General features: G+C 32.6%; 1 protein-coding gene across 1 annotated transcript in view; it reads right to left on the bottom strand.

The window, feature by feature from the left end:
• Window positions 1-4,403: 4,403 nt before the first annotated feature.
• Window positions 4,404-13,677, bottom strand: part of LOC143085626 (glutamate receptor 2-like) — a 50,757-nt gene continuing 41,483 nt past the window's right edge. The window contains exons 14-18 of the mRNA XM_076262087.1: window positions 9,425-9,672; window positions 8,377-8,488; window positions 7,578-7,712; window positions 6,859-6,981; window positions 4,404-6,100 (exon numbers count right to left, since the gene is read on the bottom strand). Coding sequence (XP_076118202.1) covers window positions 5,969-6,100; window positions 6,859-6,981; window positions 7,578-7,712; window positions 8,377-8,488; window positions 9,425-9,672 — 750 coding nt within the window. The 3' untranslated portion in view covers window positions 4,404-5,968. The remainder of the gene's footprint in view (window positions 6,101-6,858; window positions 6,982-7,577; window positions 7,713-8,376; window positions 8,489-9,424; window positions 9,673-13,677) is intronic.

Genomic DNA, 13,677 nt, shown 5'->3' with positions numbered 1-13,677 from the left:
CAATGTTGATTTAAGACATTTAACTTTTCAATAGTATTCAAATCATTAAACGTTCTTTGTATTTAAGGAACCAAATGTTTATAATTATATACACTTAGCTATGCAGTGACCATGTTTTTATTACTATTGCAATACTAACAATGTAAACCCTTCATAATCGTTTCTTCTTGTTTTAAATATTAACATAAATTTCCACTTATTGGGTTACATGACCTATGTTATTCCCAATGCTTCGAAAGCATTGCACGTAGACAAAAAAAATTAACCAAATGGAATGTCTCAAGGAACAATGTAGAAGTAGCAGCTCTATTTGAAGCAGTTTACCATGTGATCAGACGAACAGATCAATATTGAGCAGGAATTTTGGCTATTGAGCCAGCTTTAATGCGAAGCATTAAGACTACAGGCTAACCAGAGGAGGGAGTATGGGTGAAAGTCAGAGAGCACTATGGATTTCATCTATACCTAATTGTGCTGAGTTAAATAATGCAAAGACGTCATTCACGGGAACAAAATTCTATTCATCGAATCAGCACTAAGAAGATGGTTTAAGTCGTCAAAAATGGATTCTAAATATACGATGATATTTGCTTCCTTTCTTGAAATGAAAACGCCATATGTTGAGGAAGAGGGTATGAGAAACATAGAAACGAGTACCGGTGTATCAGCAACATCAGACGTGAATGCAGATAAAGCTGAAGTAATTGGATTTGGTATATTAAAATCGATGGCAGGTAAACACTGAAAATTGGAACTATTCATGTTATGCACGTTCTCCAATCGGACGTCACTGATTATTAACTCGAGATAAAACGTTTTGGAAAATAGTAATAATGAAAAACAAAAACGGAAATAAAGTCATCATGTACCAGCTTTGATTAATTTTTCTAATGACTGTTCTGTGGAACACATCGATTCCCTGTAACAGTAAACATGTTGTCGAATGAGACAAGTGAAGACGAATATCAACATCGATTAATATGCAGCAAATACACTTTTGAATTAATGTATAATTGTTAATTTAATGACAAACAGTGATGTTGGCATGCAACTTAAAATTGTTACGTTTTCTGTAAGAGATGAATAATGCCCCCGCCTGACCATCTGAAGTTATAAATTAAACACTGTATATGATGATGTAACTGTAGAAGATAGCCGGACAAACCATGATCTCTTTATGCAGCTTTAAAAAACGTAGAATATGTACAGTCATATTAAAATATGCCAGTCTCAGCTAAGAATCACTGAATAAACATGAAAAATTTACAGACGATAAATAAATTTTACATCAAAAGTCAAGAATTCTAAAAAAAAAAAAAAACGTTATGTACGATGAAGTTAATTAAGAGTACACAAGAAAGTTAATAAGATTTTTAATTTTATCTAAATGCGGAATATATATACACACTTACAGATTAAATATGAGTTTAGATGAGCTCTACAACCAACTATCAAGTAAAAACTACAATGAATGAACGTTACACGATTAAGGATGAACGATTGACAAATGCACGTAACACGGTTATAAGCCTGACTGATTGATGAACGCACGATACACGGTTGAGAATGAATGATGGATGAGTGCACGTTACACGGTTAAGAATGAATGAACGATGAATGAACGCACGTTGAACGAACAACTCACGAAATGTGATTGATGAGCACACGATTGATACACGCACGATACACGCACACAGCACTCATGATACACGATGAAAGCACGAAAAAATGGTCAGTTTGAATTTAAAAAGGGATGAACTCGTTATTTTCAGAATATTTAAGAACAAACAAAATAAAGTGCCCACTCACATTTTCTTTGTGTCTATGACTTCCTACAAAATATTAAAGCTGTGTATCCACAACTGTAAGAGGATATAACCGGATATATCATGATATCTTTATGCTGCTAGTACCAAAAAAGCAATGACTATGTCCAATTAACTGTCATTTTCAGAATATTTAAAAGAAATCAAATTCCTGTGGCCATGCACACCTTCCTTGTGCGTATTAATATCATATTAAACATTTAGGCTGTACCTCTAAATCTGTAGGAGAAGACAGCTGAAGAAACCATGATGTCTTTATGCAGCTAGTACCAACAAAATGACTAAATCCAACTTTCTGTCATTTTCAGGATAATTCAAAGAAATCCAAATCTTGTGGCCATGCCCACCTTCATCATATGTTTATGTTGTGAACAAGTCATCATTTTGTACAAAAAAGTCGTACAAGTTGTAATTTGAACAAAGAGTGCTTTTACAAATTACAATTTGTTCAAAATTGGACTACAATAAATCTATAACTTACACAATAATCTATAGTATGAATTTTGTTATAAAAAGCATTGAAACACACTATAAAATTCGTGTTCAAGGAACACACAATTAACCTTATTTACAAAATACAAAAATACCCAAATGGTGACAAGATGTATAATTGATACATGCAAGCTATAATAGCTAGAATTCTAGAAATTTGCCCCAGATAATGAAAATTGGCCTACTGACAATTTTGAATATAATATAAAATTGCCCTCATTGACGATTCTGATAGTATAATATACATTTGTCCTAGTGAGAATTCTGAATATAATTATAAATTGGCTTCACTGACGAAATATTAAAGCTGTACCATGTATTAAACGCTGTAGAAGGATACAGCCGGACAAACGTTGATCTATTTAGGCAGCTTGTACCAAAGACAATTACTAAACTTTTAAAAAACTTTCTATCATTTGAGAAGGATTAAAAAAAAAATTCTGTGGCCATGCACACCTTCATTGTGTGTATTTACATCCTATTAGATATTAAAGCTGTACCTCTAAATCTGTAGGGACTTTAGCCGAACAAACCATGTCTTTATGCAGCTAGTACCAACAAAATGACTTAATACAACTATCTGTAATTTTCAGAATAATTAAAAGATATCAAAATCCACACCTCCATTATGTGTTTAAACATCTTACATAATACTAGTATTAAAGCAGCATCTCTAAAACTGTAGAAGATAGCTAGACAAACCATGATATCTTTATGCAGCTTGTACCAAAACAATGACTAAGTCCAACTACATGCAATTGTCAGAATATTTAAAAAATATCTAAATCCTGTGGCCATGTACAACTTCATTTTGAATATGAGCAAAATATTAAAGTTGTACCTCCAAAACTGTAGAAGGAGTGAGAATGTATCTTACTCTGGACAAACGAACTGACGGACAGGTGTAAATTAATATGACCCCGATATTTTGTCGAGGCGCATATAAAAATCTTGCCTGATGAATAGCCACTCCGTATCAAAATATCATCAACATGCTTATAAACTGGTCTTCTACATAAGAACATTCATCGAACCCAAATGGTTATCATCTGTCACTTCTACTTATTATGTCTATTTGTTTTGTTCACACATCGTTGTCAATATAATGGAATTTGATGCCATTGTGATACAAGTGAGATGTTTAGCTAGCTATAAAACCAGGGCCAATCCATCATTTTTCTACATAAGAAAATGCCTGTACCAAGTCAGGAATATGACAGTTGTTGTTCATTCGTTTGATGTGTTGGATTTTGCCACTTGATAAGGGACTCTCCGTTTTGAATTTCGGAGTTCAGTATTTTTGTGATTTTACTTTTTTCTATACTCCTGGGCGAATATAATATGTCCTGTATATGGGTATTCCCTAAATGTTCCCCTTAATGAACACGAGAATATCTCACAAACACTTCTATGACCTTCGATCCGGCCTCTGACTTTCCAACCAAAGGTCTTTATCTACTCAACATTTTCTCCAGCGTAAAACACGTTTTGCTACAATCAAATTATACTAAAGTGTAACCATTAGGACCCATGAATACAACACTACAGTGTATTACTAAACACAGAAAAAGGGTAGCAAGTATGCTTTATTTACAGGAGGTAAACCCAGTCAATCATTTTCCTAATTTCCAATAATTTATTAAAAAAAAGAAATCTATGATACCAGTAGTTTGAATAGAGAGTTGTCTCATTGGCATTCATACCACATCTCGAATGCTTCTTTATGTATATATAGGGTTGTACACGCTTTGGTTCTGTTATTTTTTTCTTGTCACTCAATTCAGCCGTTTGCTGATTTTCGTTCACAATTTTACAGCACTTCTCGTTGGCTTGTTGTCTCATTAACATTTATCCCAACGTCGTCTTTTATTTTTAAATCCTATTAATAACATTTGTTTTTTCTCAATGTGCATATTGAGATTAAATGATTTCTGAAATATAAAATGTATAGTAATGGTGTTAGTAAGTGTATTTGATTACACAAATTTTTAATTGAGAGTTTATGTTTTGCTGGAAGTATAAATGCTACATACATGTATATTTTTTTTTTCGATATTCTGAGTCAGAATAACGAGTTCAAAAATGTACTGTATATAGAATTTAATAAAATCAAAATTATTGCAAAATTATAGTTTATAAACTTTAATTTACACTTAGTGCAAGCAAATAAACTAGACACTGCCTTATGTCATAACTAGCACTTGTGTTCATAATAACATTTACTGTAACAATGTTGGTTGCGCCAGATGCGCATTTCGACAATAAAATCCTGTATTTTCAGTAATGCTGGAGACCAAAATATATGCTGATATTCCAAAACTTATTACAAGAATGAATACTTAATAAACCAAATGATACATAAATATTTTACAAAGACGTGTTTATACCTTGAAAAAATGTTTAGTACAAGAAAATATAAATTTTAAAGCAATTCGTTTATAAGTTCTAACGATAATTTTCATTAGACGTAACGATTAACAAATATTTTACTGGTAACGGTGTTGATTCCGGAAAAAAATAAATACTATGAAAAAGAAAGAAAAAAACCCGAAATGTAATGTACGTGTATAATCATAATTATTTGTCAAACATATTTTATGAATACTAATATTATGAACAAATAATATCTTGCCAAATAGTGCTTCCCTTAACTATTAGGTAAGCTAACATGAGGGATACTAAGTTAAAGCTGTAAACTTAGTAAATTGTTACAGCAAATGCAATAAAGATATTGTTACGTTGGAAAAAAAAACAAATATTTTAAAGGTGTAAATTCCACGTTCTACCAGCCCGTATATATACGTAGCTAAGAAAGCTACCATTTTGATTTCAAATGTAATTTCTCACAAAATAAACATGAAAGTCACATTTTGAACCTCAAAATGTTCTTTTTGTCATTCTGAAGCATAAGAAAGGTATACACACGTCTAGAATGTATGTTTTACATCGTGAGTATAAATACATGTATAACGTCAAATTGTTTAGTTGCTTAAGATAATGCAATACTTTCGCGGACTTTTTCATTTATGTCATTTTACGCCAAAATAGTTGAACTTGTTAAATTGTATTTATTTTAATATTCTGCATTATAATGGAGATAACTGTATTGTATTGTATTTTAAGCTTGGCCTTCGTCGTAAATATCCGTTTACCTAGCTTCGCAACGCATCGCAGGCTAAACTCAATTAACGACAGTAAAATCTACGTTTTACGAAGGACAAGCTTAAAATACAATACAGTTATCTCCTAATTAATCTATCAAAATCGCTACAAAAACAACACCTTTAAAAAAATCAATATAAATATAAGAGTGTATTATGAAAAATCTGCTAAAAGCTAGTCGAGACAACAAGTATCTTTGTTCTTAATTTTTACACGAAGACATCAGCTGCAGTACTTCAAAAATATTTTTCTTACTGCAGCTTCATAGATATATACATGCAGCATAACAAAGTAATTTATTGTAAATGTTCGTTTCATCTAAAAAATTCAACATCTTGTTAGATGGAAAATGTCATACATTTGTATACAATGAACACAACTCAAATGCTTTAGCACCACCAGACTACCATAATCCTCAAACCATATCAGACTGTGTGTTTAAAGTGTGTATGTTTTCACTCCCATACTATCACGTGACCTCTATAGCTTCATGACTTTTTCTTGGCAGATAATCGTTGTACAGGCTCGTGTCTGTTTCTGTGCACAGAATTATCTATTGATTGACACACGTGATGATCCAGGTTAGGTACTCCGATTTCGTCATTTTCATGCCAACCTGCCTAAATAATAATATTAAAATCATCGTAGATACTAGGCTTATAATTCATACACTATCTAATGTTTAAAGCACCTGGGACAACACGAGTGTTTCGTCTGTAAAAGCGAATTACACAAAATCATCCAAAATGAATACAATTTTTCAGCGAATACTTAATAGATATAAGAAGATGCCGATGAGACAACTCTCTATTCAAGTCACAATTTGTAAAAGAAAAACCTTTATCGGTCAAAATACGGTCTTCAACGCGGAGCCTCGGCTCACATCGAACAGAAAGCTATAAAGGGCCCCCAAAAATTACTATACAGTAGTGTAAAACTATTCAAACGGGAAATAAGCTTATAAGCTATAGAAACAAATAAGATAATTTAATATTAACCCTATGGTCTTTACAAGTGAATCTGAATTTAAGACTATTCCAAAATTTGGGTTCCTAATTTTTAAGGAAAGTAGTGATTTGGTCCAGCTGAATAAGGTTAAAAATTAGCACTTCAGAAGCTGTCAAAAGATTTCAAGACGCCCTAAACATAAAATTGTCCATATTTTGAGTTAGAGCCGACGAAGTTTTTTATAATTTTGATATAATTTGTCCCAAAAGTTGTACAACACACTGTAAAAATTTCATTGAGAAAACGCAGGTGGGATTTTTTTTAATTTTCATTTATGTTCTAAAAGAAATGAACTACGATATAATTCTGGTATCGGACCAATACCATTAATGAGATAGTGATATGATTCATATATATATATATTATATACCTGTGGTTTTTCTCCATTTGAACGACCGTTTGTTACGACACGCCCATTCGTGCTCTCAGTTGGACATCGTGTATACTCAATGTTAGCTGTACATTTCATGTCATTTCCGAAGAAATATAAACCCTGCAAATTTAAAATAATTGCATTATATTGTATAATGATAATTTCCTTTCTCGGCACAGTAGAGTGGTATGAAAGGTTATCGCTAGAAATTAAGTTCGTTGTCAATGAAATTAACAAAGTCGTCACAGGTTAAATAGCGATAAACAGATTATCATTGGTCATCTCAACGATATCATAACTCTATAGACAGGACATTATTTTAAAGATATAATTTGGTTTGAAATATTAAAAGTTGAATAATGTATGTCCGTGCAGTGGTAAAGATGTCAGAACAGATGAAAACAAGACAGACTGTATGACGATATACGGTAATATTTGATACCCGGTAGGTAAAACTAAATCCCAAAAGAAACGTGAAACATTGTGCGCTATTGTGTGTATTGAAGTGAAAGTGTGTACGTGTCAATCTGGCTCAAGAGTTCCAATGTCCCCCACGTTGCACATATTTTATCTATCCAAGGTACAAGGTCAATAACTAAATGCTACACTTTTTTTTGTAGCGCTAACAAGGATATTTTCCATGTTACGTACAAACAGACGCGTTACTTGGGGGACAAAAACGATGTATAAAAGTTATACTAATATGTTAAACTTACGCCTAACTTTTGAACTTTGGTCTTTGTTTTATGGAAATGAATGACACCAACAACAATTGCAAACACAAGTCCACCAATGAGAATGAAAAAAACTCCTGCAACTTTATTTAACGATAGTGATCGTTTCTTAGACTTCTAGAAAAAAAAGGAAAAAAGTATAAAAATCAAAGAATTACATGTATTACAATCAGGTCACGGTATAATTTATATATTAAATGGACATATATATGTACAAAATTCTATGTAAAGAGTTAATATAATATATGGAAAAATGGAAATATACAAAACTCCTTTTTTTAAGTTTGTATTTCCTCGTGTTTGCAGCATTGCTAAGGAAGTATCATATAACATACAATTACAAATACCAAAGATAATTTGAGGGAAAACAATTGGCCTTTTGAAAATAAATTTTATCATCTGCTCGTTAATTAGATACCGAAAGTTAAAGATGAGGAGCAATAAAACGAAAATATCACACAACACAGACGATTAGAAGAATTTTAGAAACATGTATGGGTTAGAATAGCAATTGTGTGTAGCATTCACTGCTTGATTTAATTTCTTTTGTATTACTGTGGATTTGTTACTATTCGTTGGATACCAATTTTCGTGGATTTCGTGGTTACCCAGAAACCACGAATTCCAATGTACAACAAATTACAATTTTTTTAATAGAATGTATGCAGACCTTGACAAAACCACGAAATCAAATATCCACGAAAATGCAAGTTCTTCCCAAACCACGAAAATAGGTATTCAAGAAAATATATGAATCCACAGTATCAATTTATTACGTTACCGAATGTGTTTCCTGGACTCCACATCCACCCTTTTCAATCCACCATTGGTTTTTCAATTTAATCAACATCCCATTCTCTTTAAGTTTCAGGACAGCTATTGATATCTGATCCCTGTAAAATATTTTCATTACGACGTAAAATGATTTACAACACAATATTTAACATGTGGTGAGGTTCAAATAATGAACAAATAGTCCAGGAGCTTCCAGATTTAAATACCAACTAGAACACACCCGTTTCACATTTAGAGCTTGTTTCAAAGTATGTTAACTGTTGTAGGATGAATTTTTTTTGTAAAAGATTACATGCATAGGCGGATTTAGAGGGTTTTTCAGGGGCTCGGACCCACCCCCTCTCCCCTTTGTGGGAACAATTTGTTGATTAAATAGGAAACCAATGATGCATGACTGGAGCGGGACCCTTCGTAGGCAGTCAGAAATGCAAATGGTATTGAAATATTTTCTACCTATATATACTCTAAGTCGCCGATAGCTTTTCCGTATGCATTAAACTTTCCATTACAATATCATTTAAAATTCGGCAATCGCACAGCGGATGTGCGAAGAGAAAACCCACGTTAAAAGACAAAATACAACCGTGGAAAGAAGATATATTGCTGACCTATTCTGACAGAAATCATTAAATACAACAAATAATTTAACAACTGTAATGACAAAGCGTACATAGGAAATGGAAATGCATTGCAAATAATTATATGAAAAAAAAACTTTGCTCTATCATCTCACATACTGTTTTATCAATGTCAGGAGGAGTGAACATCGACAAAAAAAAAAAACCAGGTATTTATTTAAGCAGCCAGAGATAATTGACAGCATAAAAAAACCTACACATGATACTTAATTATTATACATAATAAGTTCTTGTGCAAGTATCCAATATTTTCTTTATAATCATAATCACAAGAAAATCGATTTAATATAATTTTAAGGGTGAAACCTTTATTTTTCAGTAGAAATGTTTTCAGTGTTACTATCAGCATTTTTTTTCAAATCCTGGACTATTTAAAAGGGGGAACATTATGATTACCTTAACCCAGAGCGTTTCCACGTGGCGATGCCATAACCTTTTGAATTAAGATTAGGTCCAACTTGCATGGTATCGCATGGTTCTTGATGATTGAAGTATTCATTATAAACGGATTCCATTAGGAAAGCATATTTTCCTTTCATATTACGAACACGTTCTACACCTTCTTTCGATGAATCGACAAATCCCGTTGGTTGGGCAGAAGTCATGTAATTCCACATCGCTTGGTATACAGGCACCTCGGAATTCTATAATAAAATATTAAATTAAAATGATGCTACGTACTTGTATATACGGTTAGTAGTAGTGTTGCGTCCCTTTATAAAAACAAAACGGTACTGAGAAAAATTCTTAGAGGTTTTAACAGACGGAAAAATTGATGATTATAGTCCATCAGCTGGTAAGGCAAAATTTCAGTTCTGTGTTACACCCCAGGGTACCGCAATTTTTTGGTATAAGTCTAAAGAGTAATGTCTGAAGAATATTTTAAGAGGTGTTAGACTTTTGAAAAAGTGTCCAAAAGGGGTTAAAAGGGGTCTTATTTAAGAGTATATCAAAAATTTTGTTTCACACATATATACAGAAAAAATAAAAAATAACCAAGTATTCGGTACAATTACTCTGATTAAATTGAACAAATCATATCTTATTAATACGGAGGCTAATTTTTATTTAATTTTTAAATCGTATAGGACCAAGAAAAAAAGGGGGAGGGTATTATCCAAAATTCATGATGTTGAATGAACCAAAGCATATATACTAGTTTTCTTGATAAAAAAGGTATATTTTTTACATTGAAACATAGAGCATCAAGTAACTAAAGGCAGTTGAACAAAATTCAAAGGTAAGAAAGGAAAAAAAAACATGGAATCAATGACAAACACAAACATAAGCAATGTACATCGATCACAGTCATTGAAAACACACATAGTACTAAAAAAATAAAAGAACTGTCAGGGTTTCAAGATCTATATCAAAGTTATTTTAACAACAGAATCACCACTTTTTAAGGTCATGAAGAAGGCCAATCCATAGAATCATCTTCATTTTCGTCAACGCCATCTACCGAATCATCATCACCATCATCTTCATCATCTTCGTCGTCATCGTCATCCATATCAACGATTTGATTATTCTTGTTGCTACAATCACTTGTATATTTGCAGCCATCTGTACAGGATAAACCTTGTCGAATACATGAACATCTTTTGGTGGCACAACCAGCGCAGCTATACATGGACAGCTTATCAGTATCAATAAAGCATCTAACGCTGGCGGTTGGTCTAGCCAATTGATGCTGATCAAATCGTTCTTAACAATCCAATCATGGTTGTTTGGCGATGGAACAGTGTTGTGTTATAGAGTAGATTTCCAAATCTTTGCCTGAATGTTGAATCGTTTGATGTGCTTTAACATTGCATCTTTTGTTGGGTCAGTAGATGACAATGAATGTTTTTTGCATTGTAAAAAAAATTTGAAATTCATTGATGTTATTATAATCGTATTCATATATAGCACACAAAAACCTCTCGAGTGGTTTTGACATTTCTTCGCCTAATTCTTTAAAATTTTCACCAAGACGGGATAGACCTTCTGAAAACTCCACAGAACGATTCAAAACGCCAAATGCTTTGCTTTTTCCCTTACCAGACAAAGCACTAACTGAATCACAACCACTAAAGGCGTGAAATCCTGTCAGTGCTCTACAAACATTCTCCCCAAATTTTGCGCACATTGATTGCACATTTAATAATCTGCATTTGGAAGACGTACCTACCAGAAGAATAATATTTGAACTGATGCGATTCTGAAAAAAGCAGGCCAATACTTCCACATCAGATTGATTTTATTACAATGGAATCGTAACCTTTGTCAGCTGCGTGTTTTGCATGAAGAAACATTTTTGTGTCGGCTTCTTCCTGTTTGCTTAGAAGCTCAGTGCGTTTTACACTTGTCACTATTTCATTTTCAACAGTGATACAAATAAATCAATTCCTTCAAATGTATAAAATCTATAGGATTGTTTACTCCATTCCGACACAAGAATTTAACAACAGCAACTTTTTTTCTACCAACTGACAACAATTTCTTCCTTTGCCGAGGACACGATTGTGATGGTCTTGAAATTATTGTTATGATTTGCCCTCCCAAGGACCTGCGATCCCGTTCTAATTTTTTTTATGGATATTGTGGGATACTGATCAGTGACAAAATCAATGCGGGGAGCTCTTTTTGAAACTGAAAGGATGGTTTTAAAAACAACATTTGCCAAATCAGAAAAAGTACTTGGTATCCTTGTGATAGATTCAATGACTGTCATGCCATTAAATATCCACATGCTTTCCTCAGGAATAGCCTGCATTTGTTCAACGCCCTTTTCTAAAAGACCAGCAAGAACAGATTTATTTGTCTTTACTAGTGTACCATCAACGTTTGCAAAAGACTATGGAAGAGGACATAATTCAAACTTGAGGACCTCTCGCATATCCAACTGTCTTGTCTGGGCTATTAAAATAATAGTGAAGCAATATATCCAATCAAAAAGGAAAGAAAAATGATAAAAAGCACTATCAAATGAGGAACAATGTATATATTACGAAAAGCAAAAAAATAATAACCAGATGGTATGTCAAATCGACATAATTGTGTGCCAAAGAAAGTAAAAAGTCTTAACAAATTCCCCAACTGACTATTTGACCTACGTTCAAAGCAATGTTTGTCGATTGAATGACTTAACAATCTTAACTCAATCACCATATAGCTAAAACACAAAATGTAAACAAGCACACCTTTATTGAGTTCGATAGAGTGCACCTTTTCAAAATGCAAAAAATTAACTTTAATTTGTAATTTTTTCATAAATATTTTGTTACACATTTACTTTATAAAATAATTTGTCTCACAAAAACAACATAATCGACAATTAAATGTTTGTTTTCAGTTGCAAATTAATGAACTTAAAGTATGTATGTGTGCACTCAGGTATGAATATATTGTCGTCTGAATCGAAGACGGTAATTTGATGATTTCCGGTATTTTACGAGGATTTGCACGTACATATGTTTTATTGAATAATTCATATTTTAGACGATATATGCATACTGCAAATAGTTTAAACATTGCATACTGGTCAAGTTTAAAGTTTAATTCACAAAAACGGACAAATTTATTACGAATTTCTTCATGAAATGAGAAAATATGCCTTAATTTTAACCCCAAAAAATCGGATTGTTTGTAATATAAATACACACTTTTTTAAAACAAAAAATCTTTAGTTTTACATTAAATATGATAGTTTTATATCTGTTTTAGTTGTTTTAACCTATACTTTATTTTTTTTCAATCGCTTTATATTAAAAATTTTAATTAAAAATTACTTAGTCGTGATAGCTAAATAAGGGGACCATTGTAAGGGACGTTTTTAAACCTCTTTTGGACACTTTTTATTGGGTCTAACACCTTGCATTTTATTAATAAGATACTGAAGTTGAATTCTATCAAACAAAATCGCGGTACCCTGGGGTGTAACACAAACTCCTTAACTAGAGCGCTTTTGAAAACTAGCTGATGGACTATTAAGATGGAAATGAATTCATAAAACACATTTAAACCTAACAAGTTGTTATTGTTTGCATCTGTTTTTGTAGGATAAATGGAAGTAGTTTCTTAATGCTGACAGTATGGAAGACTGGCTTGCTCATTTTGATAGGTAACTAGTCTAAATTTCACACTAAAGATAGTCAGTAAGATAAATTCGTTACATAGTGTACTAGTGACCTAATACGGTATATATGGGGTCAGTAAATTCCGTGTGGGGATTCGAGCTTCGTTCGCTCTCACCCCATATGGAATTTACTGACCCCCATATATACCGTATTTGGTCACTAGCACACTATATAACTAATATTATATGTCTGAATATGTCGCTCACCTTCTCAGCAAAGTAGGAAAATCTCTTAATCTACATTTAATATATAACCTGCATACGCATAAAATAAGAATGCAGTCAAAGTGAGCAAACTTTTGCTATTGAAGGTTTTTTTTTCTGAGAGAGACATGCCCAGTTATGTGCATTTACAATGTGCAATAAGTTTCAGAAGAGTTACATTCCCGTATTCGTCATTTGTCTTTATAATTTAACCATTGATGAGAATGTAAAAAGCAAAATTGTATAGACCAACTGGCTATTAAAGAATGTTATGTTTGGAAAAAAAAAATATCATAGTGGACTTTAAAGGAGGAAGAGAACGGAC

The sequence above is a fragment of the Mytilus galloprovincialis genome, chromosome 8, assembly GCF_965363235.1.
Source record: "Mytilus galloprovincialis chromosome 8, xbMytGall1.hap1.1, whole genome shotgun sequence".
In the NCBI taxonomy this organism is placed as follows: domain Eukaryota; kingdom Metazoa; phylum Mollusca; class Bivalvia; order Mytilida; family Mytilidae; genus Mytilus; species Mytilus galloprovincialis.
This window is presented reverse-complemented; position numbering and strand designations above follow the sequence as displayed.